This window comes from Loa loa (assembly GCF_000183805.2).
Source record: "Loa loa unplaced genomic scaffold supercont3.3, whole genome shotgun sequence".
In the NCBI taxonomy this organism is placed as follows: Eukaryota; Metazoa; Nematoda; class Chromadorea; order Rhabditida; family Onchocercidae; genus Loa; species Loa loa.
Window position 1 is genome coordinate 531019 of NW_018108183.1, and position 15667 is coordinate 546685.

General features: G+C 31.0%; 5 protein-coding genes across 5 annotated transcripts in view; 2 read left to right on the forward strand and 3 right to left on the reverse strand.

Annotated features, from left to right (window-relative positions):
* Positions 1–263: 263 nt before the first annotated feature.
* On the reverse strand, positions 264–599 carry LOAG_01492 (hypothetical protein; the record flags this gene model as incomplete). The annotated part of the gene is made up of 2 exons (XM_003137031.1): positions 264–340; positions 497–599. 2 exons carry the CDS (start codon positions 597–599, stop codon positions 264–266), a joined length of 180 nt encoding a protein of 59 aa, XP_003137079.1.
* Positions 600–4584: 3985 nt separating this feature from the next.
* On the reverse strand, positions 4585–5425 carry LOAG_01493 (hypothetical protein; the record flags this gene model as incomplete). Its single annotated transcript, XM_003137032.1, has 3 exons — positions 4585–4680; positions 4874–5217; positions 5365–5425. 3 exons carry the CDS (start codon positions 5423–5425, stop codon positions 4585–4587), a joined length of 501 nt encoding a protein of 166 aa, XP_003137080.1.
* A 4459-nt stretch (positions 5426–9884) lies between these two features.
* Positions 9885–11116, forward strand: LOAG_16433 (hypothetical protein; the record flags this gene model as incomplete). Its single annotated transcript, XM_020449087.1, has 3 exons — positions 9885–10046; positions 10267–10729; positions 10815–11116. 3 exons carry the CDS (start codon positions 9885–9887, stop codon positions 11114–11116), a joined length of 927 nt encoding a protein of 308 aa, XP_020307458.1.
* A 182-nt stretch (positions 11117–11298) lies between these two features.
* Positions 11299–13952, forward strand: LOAG_16434 (hypothetical protein; the record flags this gene model as incomplete). Its single annotated transcript, XM_003137033.2, has 6 exons — positions 11299–11483; positions 11855–12065; positions 12236–12430; positions 12728–12859; positions 13462–13641; positions 13863–13952. The coding sequence occupies 6 exons, from the start codon at positions 11299–11301 to the stop codon at positions 13950–13952; spliced, it is 993 nt and encodes a 330-aa protein (XP_003137081.2).
* Positions 13953–15000: 1048 nt separating this feature from the next.
* The window catches only part of LOAG_11085, a gene marked incomplete at its 5' end in the record, with an annotated part of 2721 nt that continues 2054 nt past the window's right edge, over positions 15001–15667 (reverse strand). The window contains one exon of the mRNA XM_020448291.1: positions 15001–15629. Coding sequence (XP_020301551.1) covers positions 15507–15629 — 123 coding nt within the window. The 3' untranslated portion in view covers positions 15001–15506. The remainder of the gene's footprint in view (positions 15630–15667) is intronic.

A 15667-nucleotide genomic window follows, 5' to 3' on the forward strand; every position in this document is an offset into this window, starting at 1 on the left:
CGATAGGATTTGACATTCGTCTCCCTTAGCTCTGCTTTTGTCATGGATTTTTTCTCTTCCCCGCATATTTCATCCGGTTTTAAATGGACACTTTTTTAAGTCTAGATGATGAGTGGACAGTCCTCAGCTACTTCAGTTTCATAGAATTACAAATAAAACTAGAAAAGCAAAGAGAAAGTGATAAATAGTTAGGTAGGTGAGATTAATTTTAAGTCCTTGCAAAGGTTAGTCTAATTTCACAAAATTCTCTTAAAATTCAAGAATCACTTTCCATTTTTGCTCATTGTCTGCCGACAAATGGCTGACAGACAATTACCTGTATAATAAGCATCCCGGGTCTCTAAAATCAATGTATAACATAATAAAATAATTTGACACTGATTTTACGAAATTTGAATCATAAAACATTTGCACAATGCTCAATTAAAGGTATTATAAAATCAGCCTTACATATCACCTTGACTGTTAGCGATTAATTTTCAGAGTTAAGATTTACCCTCCGAAATCAATGAATCGATTGACTTGCCTTTGAAACATTGTGGATCGTTTTCTTCACAAATAATAGATGTCGCCGTTATCGTTGACAACCTTTTATTCATCTCGGAAACTGCTGTCTATCTTTTTCCTTCTCTTTTTAAAAGTGCTGCTATATTCAAATTTCAAATTATTACATCCATTCCGCACAAAAGCAAATGATCTGTGCTAATTTCTCTCACAATCCATTCCTGTTTTGATGATGATTAATTTGTACAGTTTTACTTGGCGACTAAAGGAAATAACCTATAAATATGAATTTCTTTTATTTCCATTTAAATCTACAAATTGTCTTTTTTTTTAATAGCAACAGGTGATAGTGACATGGTGACATAGGTATTTAGACAATACTTAGCAGTTTTCGCTTCAATTAAATTGTTCGCCACAGATGCAAACTATAAGCAATGCTTTCAAAAAACTCCATCGTCTGCACTTTTTTCATTTTGTTTCTGTGGAAGGAAGTAAATGCTCGAAAATCGCGCATTAATTAAAAGTTCTTAAATTTAATATAACAAGTTATTTAGATATAAAAGTTAATCGATAAATATACATTTTCAAGCATTTCATAGCTTTCGAGTAAAATTTAAATGAAAGAGCAACGTCTCGTTATAATAATGATAAGAGCAATAAAAGATATGTTTATGAGTCGTAAAACAAGCATAGATTGTTATTTATTCATTCAAAACATTTTGATATATTTGTTGGATAAATAAAGACGAAAAAAAGGTCTGAACAGAAAGGGCAAAAGTAATTTTCTTCATCTGTAATTTCTCTATTTAAATTGCCTTCTGATCTGATATGCTTATGAACTTCCCCAATATCTTTTTTGTAGTCCACTGCTGATTCTTCTTATTAACAGTAATGCATGATTAGTTGATATAGAAATTAAGCTTAATAGATTTAAAAATTGACAAGAAATAAAACTAGGGAATGATCCTTGCAGTGAAATGAATGAAATTCAAATGTGAATAGTGTGTTGGGAAAAAATGCAAATTTTTGTAAGAAATCCCGGGAAATACCACTTTCATACCCCAGTAAAAATTCAATCAGCAATTTTGAGCATGCTATGTGCAGACAGACTACCATACTCTTTACATCACTAGTTTCGAAAATTTCAATATTTCATAAAAGCATTTATGCATGAAAGTGATCATTCGTTATTACTTAATCATTTACTTCATTTTTCTTCTTTATGACATAACTGAAATTGATGAATTGTAGATTGAGAATTACGTTTCACCTTTGAGTGGAAGATATTTGTAGTGGAATAATAGGATAGAAGAAGCTAACGAAAGTCCGATCAATCTTGGAAGTGCAACCGGAATTATTTTTTCTTTAAGAATTTTTTTCAATGGTATTGAGAAAGATGAAAAAGTTTGTTGAAAAAAAAGAAAAAGAAAAAAAAACGAGAAAGCAGAGGTAATTTAGGATAAATGGGTTAAAACGTAATTAAGAGCGGGAATTCCGAGATATCGAGATGTTTGTTTAGTTTTAGATGTCAGGAAAGTTATTTGTTCTAGTACTCTTTACCAGTGCATTTCTAGCTCTCAATATTTGCGTATTTCTATTGGAGAACGATCCGGAAGAGAGAGAGAGAGAGGGAAAGGGAGAGAAAGAAAGAGAGGGGAAAGAAACATTTATTACATACCCATTTTCTAAATTTCTTCTTTCAGTGACTGCTTTTTTTCAGATTTGATTTTAATAAACGGAAATAATCGGAAATTAAGAAATTTTATTGGTAAATTTTGTTGTGTAGTATGTGAATAAATGTTTCATATAACGTTCAAGGCGTACCAGATTCAGTAGTCGAAATTTTTCCGGAAATTTATTCGGTCCTTAAAATTTAATGTATCCTTTTTCGAAAGTACAGCTTCTTGTATTCGTTATCACCGTTTTTTTTTTCTTTTTTTTTCTCTCTCTCTCGCAAGTTAATTGATGACTTTCCTTCCCAGCTGGAAATTCTTCATTTGTTTTTATGCTTTATAGTCTTTCAGTTTTTAAGAAGAAATGAAACAGGTAAAGTTAGTACGTACATTGCAAAGGAAGAATGTTGGCATTGGCGGCACATGGATTCTTCGGTGGAAATTTTGATGGAATTGGCCAAGTGCTAGTGAAGACCTGAAATACTTTTACCTATTCCAGTAATATTTATTCTAGTAACTTTCTGTATCATTTCGCAATGAAGACGCCAAAATTTTGCCATCTTCGAAGGTTAAACAATACTTTGGATAAATTAAATAATTGTTTAATTAAACTTTTTAGAATCATTGAAAATTTTAACAATTCTTTCATTGATAAAAGATAATGCCAATCGATTTAATTAAACAACTGTTATTCAATGATGAAAGAACTGAAATTTTTTTTGTACATTCAGTTTTTTCTTTTTTTCTTTTCAACCGATTTCTGTACATTTTGAAAATTACGCAGTATCCTTCCCAACGATTTTCAAAATCTTAAAGCACAATTTAATGAAAGCCTTTTGTTCATTGGCATTATGTGCAAATATCAATTAAGTATTGTGATTAAGAAGGATAATTAATATCAATGGAGTTAGGAAGAGAGGAGTAAATGTGTTCACTGCTAACAAATGCTACTCTCTCCTTCATTAATTAATTTACTGATTATCAGAAACAATGGGAGGATGAGGAAAGATGGAAAGGATGAGATCACGGATAAACAGATAATTACGACAGCAAAGAAAAAGATCACGGATAAACAATAATACATACTCTGTCATTTATTCTGATTTTCAATAAGTTAATTTTCTATATTTCGGCAACATTTTCTTTGCTGTCGTAATTACGACCCTTTAGATGACCATATAAAATTTGCATAACTTGCATACAATAATTTCGAGAACATATCATATAATGAATGTATTATTCCACTGGTTTTAAGTCTAAATGGCTAATTATCCTGATGACGTAATGCTATCATATTCTTCTCTTTATGATTTATGATTTCTTCTTAGCTATTCTTAAGAAATAAAGATTGGATTTTTTCCAAATTTATCGAGTAAATTTTTAAATTATTTAATTCAAATTGTATCATACTATCACAATACAATTAATATATTCTTTTTTTTTAAAAAAACTTTTTTTTCAAGCAATCAAATTTTCAAGAAAAAATTTTTTCCTTTGAACAAATGGGTTAAACAAAGGAAGAAAAAAGTGAGAAATTTAAAAAAATTTCAAACCATGAAAATTTCATTAAAAATCATCAAACATTTATAATTAGGGAAGAGAAAATTAAAATGAAGTATACACTGAGTGATGTTTCTTTTACAACATTCTTTTTTTTTTTTTTTCGTTATTTTGCGCTCATACCACTTTTCCTTTCAATATTTATACCAATTTCTGATAAGCAAATAACTTCACAATTTATTAATGAAACCATAAATTTTAAAATTTGCTTCTTTTTTTTTGAACAGATTCAGACATTTCCAAAAATACAAAATATGATTTATGTTTCAATTTCAATCTTTTTAATTTGATTTGTTTAGTTTAATGTTTAAAGGTAAATTGTTATGCTAGTCATCTGGTAGTCTTTCATGATTTTTTTAGTTTTTCAATTTACATTCCTCTTCTTCCTTCCTATCACCAATCAAAATTCAAAAAAAAATGAACTGATCATTGATGATTTAATTTTACAGAAATAAGAAAAGTTTTCGAAGTAGATTGGATTGTTTACTCTTTGACTGTCATTTTTTTTTATAAGGTTAGAATTACTTCATCTTTCTTTATCTTTTCTTTTTTTTGGACATCAGAATGCCCAGCTATATCTTTGAACTACGTTTGCATTGCAGTTTCTCGTGCATATGACATTATTCTCTTATTACTAAATATAGAAATTGTATAACTTGTATTAATTTCGGAAAAATTTACCGTTTTCTCCCGTAAAATGTAAAAATAGAGAAGATTTTGAAAAATTTTGAACGGATGGACAGACAGGTGTGGTTGTCACTTTTATCACAGCCAACTCTTCGATCATCAAAAAAAAAAGAAAAAAGACAATCCATTATTCTAGTAATTTATTTATTGTGTCTCAGTCTCACTCATTAACAAAAACGCTATTATGGTCTAAATTATCCCACATCATTACTTGACGTCGACCACTACTGTCGCCATTCTCCATCACTACTATTGCCTTGAACTTTCATTATAACTGGAACATCATTCTTTATAATTGTGTATTATCAATTTTGAGCTTGGTGGATATTTTTAGATCTATCTTGTCAATTACTTCATCTTACCTTCAGTACTTTAAGCGACCTATAATTTAGTTACATTTACAGGAGATAAAGAAAAAAAACCAAATCTCCTTAGGCTGTTGAATTGACCCTAGCAGATTTAGTAATGATAGTGTGTTCAACTGTAGTTTTCTCTTTCTCAACAGCTATGATACTATTTCCTAAGGCCAGCATTTTCGTATTTGGCCTTTTTATCTGTTTTTGAATTAATTGGCTAATTGTAACTAATTCAAAGTCCAATAACTTTCGCTCGAAATACTCCATGAAAATATGAAATAAATCTTCTAGGCTCGCATCACATTTTCTAACCCAAACGATAAGTGATTCTTTTACTAAATATCCATTGATTGCTTCAACAACATATCTCGGGACCTGAATTCCCTTAATCTCTTCATTATCAAATTGTGAGCATAGAAAATTTTCATCACCACATACTAAAGTAACAACTAAAAGTTCATCATCCAGTGTGAAAATTTAGGGGAAAAAAGTGACATGGTTGTTACCATCTGCTTCATTTTTCACAGTCCCATATGAAAAAGATTTTACTTGGAAAATACGACATCATTCAATTCTTTCCATACTCTTCTCTTCAACATTCTCCTCATTTTCCCATTCTCTCTTAATTTTCTCCGATAATTTCATTGTTTATCAAATCTTCCAATCATTTCGATATATTAAGTTCAAAATTTTTATTTTTCAATTTACGATGATTTTTTACTTCCAAAATTGCATGTTATCAGTAAAGTCTATAAATATTTCTGCATTGAACTGTCCCCTTCTAACAATTTATGTTCTAATCAATATCTGAACGGAATTCATCGTGTTATTAGACGTCATGATTTTTATGCGTATGTTATTGTAACGTTACATTTAAAAAGTAACACGTAACACGCATGGACAAGACGTAAATCCTTCCATACAAGACGCAACTGCTTTCAGTTCTTTCTCATTTCGATTATTATCGTTGTTTTAGTCAAGACATAAAAATAGTTCGAAAATTTTTCGAATTTATTTTAAAGTACGATTGGCGTAATATACGTATCATATTAGCTAAGATAATTTGGTATTAGATATTATTGGGATTACTGTGTCGAGTTGTAATCATAGAAATAAGTTTATATATGAGTGAATAAATCTCAGCTTCAAACTCTGAGCGCCTGTTCAGGATTCTAAAGCCCGAGTATTGAATGTTGTTCAGTACTAACTGTCAGTAAATTATAAATGTGTCTTATTGTTTTCTTTTTTTATGAATAACAATTTGATGTTTCTCAGAAATCTTCAAAACTTTGAATAAATCATTGCAAAAATGAAGCAAATAAAATATAATAATATCTATGATCAAAACGCTATAAGTTTTTCGCCTATCATTTTTAGCTATTATTTAATCTTTCTATTTTTAATTTTGCTAATAAATTTACTTCTAATCATTATCTTGGGAATATTTGCATAGTTATATTAAACAAGAATCTGCAAATAGAACAAAGTCTTTTTTGCATTTAGCATCCTGCATTTGCGCTACTGACGTGAGAAATTCATGTCAATAGCGCAAATACACGATGATATGGTTAGGTGACAATCTTCTGAAAAAGTTTACTCTATTACCCTTTCATTTGTTTATAATTAATAGCAACTTAGTCTTCATAAACATCAATTAATCTTTCTATTAGTAGCTGTTTTGAAGAAAGGATGAGTACATTTAGCTGTCAGAAATAACTCTCTTTACATTTACATTTCACAATATGAATTTAGATTTTTCATTTCTGATATTTTGATCTACCGCTTTCAATAAATTGCAGTGCTTATAATTACAGTTAGCTTGATAAAATCAAATATAGTGCAAGACGATGTAAATTATCATTGTGAGCTTTCATAGATGGCTCCTAATTGAAATCAATGATAGCTTAAAGAACTATAGGTTGATTAAGTGAACGACAAAATGACTCTCAGCCATCTCAGCCATCTTCCGAACTGTCATATTCGATGTACATTTGCTGCGTCATCACACAATACAAATCAGTGTAGATTTCAATTTTAAATAAGTAAAATTAAGTTAAGAATATTTCGTGGTAATCAGTTCCTTTATCATAAAAGGGGATGCGAATTTACAACAGTGAAAAAGGAGGGGAATGAAACTTCTTTCGTGACGGGTCTTCTATAGAAGAATGATTCATCATTTCAAGAGAAATGAAAAACCAAGAAGTAGAAGGTTCCAAAGTTGGATATTATTATAAACAAGCCACAAAGTTATGCTGATAACGTTTCCATTTTCTCGTTAAAATTTGAAATAAATATTTAATTAAATGAATTTATTTTAGAGACGATATGAACAAAAGCATGTGTGCGACATTTCAGCGTGACATTCCCGTAAGTAATTCACTTTTTTCTTTACCGTTTATTGAGAAACACTAAGATTTTAAAACTTACTACTATATTTTTTAAAATGTCGTTTACATTCAATGGGATTTAGTTAATTTCTGAGAAGATGACTTTCAAAAATGAAGCAAAAGATTCTCTCATCTTTTCAAATTTACCTTTCTCATTTTCATTTTTGAATTTTAAATTCTAACTTGAAAAAATATTCGGTTCAACAGAGGAATATTCAAAAAGATTCAAAATGAATTAAACCAAAGTACTCATCTGTCGTTAAATCAATCTCTTCAATAATATTATCACTTTTCATCTTTCATACCTATTAGTTCTTATTCGTGTTTAAGACTATTATCAGTACAGATATAGGAAGATCGAGAAACGCTGAATGACTTGAAGACCTCGAGAAAAGTACAAAAATTAGAATTCATCGCATTTTGTATTCAACACGATTAAAGTTTAATGGAGTTTAAGGTATGGCTAACAGGAAAGCTTGGATTAAGGAACCCGCAAGCTAACCTGAAATAAAGTTAAGTAATACTCGAAGTTTGTCTACGTTTTGTCGACGGTCCTTCATAATCCAAATAAGTAACCATCAAAGTAATATGCACTATCAGCTGCCGTAATTTGTCCCAAAGATCTGAGAAACTTTTGGTACCCCAAAAACTTTCAAAAAATTTTTAACTGTAACTTTTGGAAGTCACGAACACTTTACGGAATCGGAAAGGAAATAATACTTGAAAATCGAGAGAAATAGACGAATCGACAGCTTTGTGAAATGTTAAATATCAAAAACAGCACTTTTACGACTTAACTCTCTGTATATATGACAATAAATTAATTTAAATTTTTTCCTTTTAATTTCTCTATCCGTAATAGTGGATAGAAAAAGCCGTATAAATCATAGAAAAGCAGAGTGAGTAATAGATGAAATAAAGTTTATCATCGAAGTACTTCCTATCAAACGATATCTAATCAGCCCAATTATGGTCATTTGTCACCTTTCAATCATTAGTTACTCTCGGTGATATCTTCGTAAGATTTTTCTGCATGAATTTTGATTAGATTCAGTTCATAAATATTTGTTTCATAAATGTAAGAAAAATGAAGATTGAAATGTAGAAATCTTTTATTCTCAAAAATTCGGTTGTACTTCGTTTTCAGAAATATTTATAATAAAATATGACGAAGTGGGTGAGAGGTCAACGTGTTATTAAAAGTGTCACGGAAAATGGACACAATATGATGAGCTGAATAGGTCAGTCTCTTAAAATAATTGTAAAATAATGGCTTATGATGAGAAAAGATTCAAGGCACATTCTACAAAAGGAAAAAATTTGTTGTTATTTAAAATAATATTAAAATAAGAAATGCTGTGAACATTAATGAAAAGATGAATGAGGTCAAGCCAACAGTCTTTTTAATATATTTTGAAATTTATCTACGTCAAATAAAAAGCTTGCGAAAGGGAAAAATGCTTTAAAATTGTTTGATATGCTAAAGGAAATGTCAAAAAATGATGTAATGATGAGTTCAAATTTCAGATTTATTGGATTAAAGGTAAGATAATTAAGTTAAAAATTCAAGCAACAATATAAAAAGTCATAGTAAGTTTAAAATGAGAAAAAAAAAGTTTACAGTAAAGTGAATTGCATGGATGGGTATACTGTGGAGAAATGAGGTTTTATGTTCCTTGGCTCATCATTGGGTTGCTGACGATCGTTATATTTTCCAATTTGTTTATCATCTACAATGTTATCAAGGTATTCATATTCAACCAAACATGCTTTGTTAATTATTCTTCATTTAATTTTATAGTACTAGCTAGGTAAGTTTTATGTATGAGTGGATGCCGAACAAAATTTCAAATCTTTGGTCTGGTCATTTTTTTTCTCTTGGAAATTTTTTTTTCAAAGAACTAAAAGAATGAAAGATCGAAGATGATTTCTCAGTGTGCTAGAAAATTGCAACAAAATGATTGAATAATTGATTGATAGCTCTATTCTAGCCTCATAATTTATCATAAGATAACCAATGTCAATTATCAGAATCATTCATCTCGCATCATACGACATTTAAATAATGTTTGAACAAGGTTCCATTTTATTTATTGCTATCACGTTATTGTCATAAATGATAATTTCATAGGGTAAAATCAATTTGGCAACAATCTCGGCGACAACCCAAAAGTATGCTAATAGTATTCGTTCAGGAAAAATAGGTAAGAAAGTCAAGCAGAGAAAGTTAAGATAGTCAAGTGTTTTCATAGATTTTTTTTGTTGTTTAAAATGAATAGATGTTTTGATCTTTGGCGAATGAAATTTCATGGGGAATATGCAAACTAACATTGTAGGTTGGTTGACTAATTGAAAGGACCTCTTTTATAATCTAATTTCAACTTGTTACCATTTTCCTCAATACTCCTTTTTGTAATGTGGATAAGACAGAAGTCAGAACAGAATCAAATGTTTAATTAGGGTCTAAATTTCATCATGCCATCATCATAAATTCAAGAGGAAAATCAAAATCCAAAAACTGAGTGCAAGGAATACAAATTTGTTAAGGAATATGAATCATAACCTGACTAACTTCCAAAAATTCATCTACTATTTCCTGACGCTTTTGTATTTCTAAATTCACAAATCTTGTTAAAATTTCAAAAGATATAATAATTTTTCCAACAATACAATATCAAGTATTATCATCATCAAGAACGATATCAGATGCAACTGTGATGGATTCTCCAACAACATTGAAACATCGACGTCGGTACAAATTTAATAAGAAGCTTGGGAAGTACGTAAGGATTAAGAAACCACGATTGGAGCAAATCCACAAACAAAATATAAGCTTAACAACTCCGACCATCGATTCTACATTTAACATCTACGTTACGGTGAGATATAGACAGTAGACACATTTTCAGATGAGAAGAACGTGGTTTTCCACGTTAACTACTGAGCTGTATCTTTGGTTTCATTCGATGATTCAGAAATTCAATCTTAAAATTTCGTAATTTCAGTTTATAAGACTTTCAATTTTATATTTTGCTGAATCAGTTTAACTCTGAAAACTTGAAAAATGCAGTAATCTGACGTCATCTAGAAATATTTCAGAATCACGCAACAACTGTGACTAACAATATTAGCTCCTCAATCATATCTGATATTTCAAATACTTCATTCACTGAAGAAACTATAGAAAAATCATTCATGTGGAATATTTTTGCCCCCTGCTCTTCTGATACTTTTATAGCAAAATCAGCAACATCAACAACAACAACAATAACACCAACGACAGCACTAACAACAACAACACCAACAACAAAAGCAACAATAGCAAAATCAACAGCAACAGCAACAACAACAACAACAGTAACAACAATACCAACGATAACAATAGCAACAACAGCAACAACAACAACAGCAACAACAATACCAACGATAACAATAGCAACAACAACAACAACAACAACAACAACAGCACCACCACCATTAACAATGGCAACAACAACAACATCGACAACATCAACAAAAACAGCAACAACAACAACAACAGCAATACCACTTATTGTTACAGGTACAATTATAGACATTAATTCTACTACCTACTGTTACTTCTATTACTACTACCACAGAAATAACAGCTGTCTTCAGTACTTCAGGAAGTTCAATCTCATTAAAAAGGACTTCACTTCTTGACAGATTGCTTCAGCAAAAGCGACAACATCAATCGTTTGTTGTATTACCAACTACAAGACCTCTAACTTTACCATTACTGTCTTCACCCTCACAACCTCTGTTACAAATCCCATTATCACCATTATCAATATTGGGATCACTAGTACCATCGACATTTCCATCATCTTTATTGTCATCAACACCCATACCATTACCTTCAGTTCCTGTCAGATTGCAATTGCCGAATATGGGTAAGAATGCTGATTTATCGAAAAAAAAAGTATAACTTTAATTGTTTACATATTGATTTGACGATTAAATATAGATAACTGTATATTTTCAGATAATATTTAGATTTTTTAAGGTCACGAATTCAAGTAACAACTCAGTGTTTTAGGTCTTTTGAGGTCGCAAGCTCAAGTCACACATTCTAATGTTTAGATCTTTTGAGGTCAGAAGTTTTTGGAAATGTCGACGGGAATACAAAGAAAACCGCAAACCGGGGAACTGCAACCTTCATTATCCACCGAAATTACCGCCCATCCTCGATTCACTGTTTTACAAATGCACCAGGAAAAAGCTCAAAATCAGGAAGTATTGGATCCTTTAAAATCAGTGGAAACTTTTCAACAGACTACAAATACACCATCTAAGTTAGTAATCTTTCCAAATTTTAGCAAAAACAAAATTGGATTTCAGGTTTTAACAGAGAACGGCAGTGAAGCAGATGTTGAAGAGTTCAACAACAAATGAGTTTCAGAAGTTTGACCTCAAACAGCTAGTAATCCACGCCTTAGTCCACATATACATTTAGAAGTTAGCAGTTTAAAAAATTCCAAGATCACAGATGAAATCTCTGAGTATCTTCTCCAGGCAAAACAATCCGAACATCAGTTCAATATTAACTCCTCAAATGAAAACAACAGAAGACATATATGCTTCTTCATTGATTTATTCCTTCAAGCAAAATGTTTATGCATAAAGAAAATTGATATAAAGAAGCATTAAATGAATATAATTTTAGGGTCACAACATCAGGTTTTACTTTAGTAACAGCTCTACTGGACATCGGGAGAGGCGATTGGTGGGAATATCGTCGTCCATTGGGAAGTTATTATGGCTTCCTGGAAAATTTGCTGAAGTTAAAAGTTAATTTAATCATTTTTGTTGATCAGAAAAGCGTGAAACATGTTTACACTCAAAGGAAATTGTATCGTTTGGATCATATTACCATGGTAAGTTTGATTAAGTGACAGATGAACGGTAAATTATGCTTTCACTACTAATTATGTATGTTAAAATTATAATTCGACTTATACCATTTAACTTAAGTGCCTAATGTGCCCAACATCTTTTTTCCATACTCAAAAGATAAGCGATAATGTAATATTCTCGAAATTTCAAGATAATTCCAATTAATTTGGCTGAACTTCCACTCTATCGATATATGAAAACAGCAATGGAAATAATAGCAGATGAACGAAACGATAAACGTTGGGGTCAGCAGTGGGATCGTTCCATGAGTTCACATCCGGAATCAAAAAGCGCCAAATATGACATATTGGTTAACTCCAAGTCATACTTTTTGTACAATGCCTCGGTAAATCTTTTAAAACAATTGCAGAGTAAAATTTTAGAAAATTTAAAACTTCTGCAAATCAATTTGCTTGTAAAAGTTGCTTTAAACAATAAATAAATCAAATGAGCTGCAATTAGACTTGCCACTTAAACATTTCAAAACTTCAACAAATCTTAAATTGTTAATCATATTTCTTCAGATTCATATTTTGTAAATTAAAATGGAATACGCTTGTTAAGTTAAAAACATTAAGAATTGCTTGTTAAAAGATCCTTGTGCTCCTATTCATACTGAAGATTTCATCCTAAATTATTTCAGATAAGTAATCCATTCAAAAGTGAATTTTTTGCCTGGTTAGATGCTGGTTATGCGCATGGCAATCAATCCGTATTTCCGCCATCGTTTCATTGGCATCCTACTTTAGTACGCAGGAAAATTTCCCTCATTAAGGTAAGGAATGTATCATTCAACTTTGTCCATCCATCAGTTTTCACATTTCTTTAATTTCACGAATGAGAATTTGTATGACTTAACCATCCGTCTCTGACTGAAAAGTCAGACATTGTTGAAAAAATATGTGTTCAATTAACTTTTTTTAATGTACAGGTAATGAGTCCTTGCAACAATACTGTAACGGTTGTTGATTACATACGGTTGTTGATAACAAAAACAATGTTTATCAATAATAGAGTATGAGAGGTTAATGAAATACCCGGAGTGTAACGGTAATTGATTGTATGAGAGAACTATGTTGCCAATAAAGTGAAAGAATGGACAATGGACAATATGAGATTGTTTCTTTAGTAATATCCAATATGCATAGGAAGGATGTGTATCCCAGGGTTATTTAGATTCAAAGAATGAAAGAGCTTCCGGTATTTCATAGGTAATAAGTGTTTTTGGGTTCTCATAGATATTATTCAGGAAAGTGGAAAATTCATATAACATAACGCTCAAGCCCTTTCTAGCCACAGGATTTACGTTTAACTCCATTATGTTATCTGGATGCTTGAAACTAACAGATATTCTGTGTAATATATTGTTCATTTCAGGTGACACCATTGTTCGACAATATATTCCGATATACACTTACTGATTTGTACCGTAAGAACTGGGCTGTGGTAAGTGGAGGTTTCCTTGGTGGTGATATCTATTCGTTAAATCGCTTTCATCAGTTGTACCATCAAGTAGTCCTCAACCTGATTCACCAAAAATACATCGACGATGACCAGGTAATTCATTAATGTTATCGATTTTGAGCATTCTATGTTACGTATTTGCATGTCAAATATATCAAATTTGTTAAGCGAAAATCTCTTATCTGTTAGGATTTCTAAAGTTGCATGTGCTTAACAACTCGATAATGTAAGCCTTATTAACTCTAATGAATATCTTAAGTATTCGTATTTCTTGAACTTCTCTTCAATCGATGTGGCGCAAAATATCATTTCAGACAACTCTCGTATTGCTCATCCAACAACATCCATCATTGTTTAATGTGGTACATGGAGATTGGTTCGATGCATTCTATTTATTTCCTTAATTAGCACTTAGTGCTCGCTCTGTATTTTAATTCAACAGAAATCTCTAGATGTGGAATATTAACAAATAAACAAATCAGGTATGTCAAGAAATCCTTACCTGTAATAATTTTCGACTTCTCCATTAATATCCGACCATATTGTTCCGATATTGGTTGTTGCCACTGGAAATATCGCATTATTTTATTCCAGGATTTTATGTTTAATTCATACTTTTAATACTCCAATATGGAAAATGAAAATATACTTCGATTCATTTAAACCGAAGTAATTTCATTCTTGCTCACTTCAAACTAATTATTAGTCGGGAAAGTTCAAGTGCATAGTCAATAACATATGCAACGTTATTAGGTGGTTTTTTTTTCTTGAAACTTCAGTTTAACTATTTTATTATATGCTGACTCATCCTATTTATTTATTCATTGTAATGTGTTTCCTATCAGCCAGATTCTTCAAAGTTGGACAATGCGACTGGAAGTGAAGAACGAGTAAATTGAGAAAAAGTCAATTTAAGATGTTTAAAAAAAAATAAAATAACCGACCACTTCCCAAATATTACGTCAGAAGCAAAGTTCAGAACCAAACAGCTAAAAAGTAACGAATTTATATTCGAGAGTTAAATTCCTATCCACTAAGAGGGAATAGAATGTCAGTTCGTTTGTTCCATACATCACAACACCTCATAATCCTGACTCTTAATCAGTCAATGATCTATACATTTGTATTTGATATTTCACTGCCCTTTCTTCTTTTGCAATTCTAATTTCATCATTTTTTGTCAAGTCATTCGAAATTTATGCTAAACTGCCAATTTCACAATCCTCATGTTGTTGGCCAAAATAATTCGTGCTTTTGAACAAATAATATTCACTTTTTTTGTACAATAAATTCTGCTCAATCTTCTTTGCATGGTATTTCTTACAGAACAAAATTTACGAACAATCGAGTAAAACAACAAGCAAAAGGAATTCCAAATACTTTTACAGAACCTAATCGTAAGGTAATAAGACGAGCTTAATATGATTGATCATAATCATTCTCAATTCGGAATATGATATTACTGGCAAACAGTACGTTCTAGAATGCTGTTTTGGTGCAAAATTGGATAAATCTGTCGAGATAGTGCATTAAGCACCTCGCCAAAACAGTTTCAGAATTACTGGATATTTTCACTAGTGTTACCTCTACAATGTTATCAAGAAGAAATTCCCCGGAAGATCTCTATTTTTTGTAGCCGACACAATTTCCAAAATAAAAACACAGAATACAAAGTAAGATGCATAAATCAACTGTTCAAAAAGAAATTTATTTCTCATATCAAAAGTATGTAACTGAAAAAGAAACAGAGACATAATTTTTTTATATATCTGCTTTGAACTCATAACAGTAAAATGTAGTAAACTGCTATGACTTTCTTTCCACCTAAACTCCATTTATGCATAGATTCACTGTCATCAGGAGGTGAACTTGAACAAGTATACAAGAAAATCAAAAATTCAGTTTACTGCCATTTCCTCGGCTGAAACAAACATATAACACAGTATTACCCAAGCACTTCATTCCGAATCACTCTCTGGTTCCGTCTTTACTCCGGAAGTATCTAAGTCGTCATCTGTTTCAGATTTAATTGATATCTGACCATCAGATAGCCAATCTTCTTTTTTATTGTCCAGCTCATCCTGAATTTTACATTACGTGAGGATCTAAGCGAAGTTCG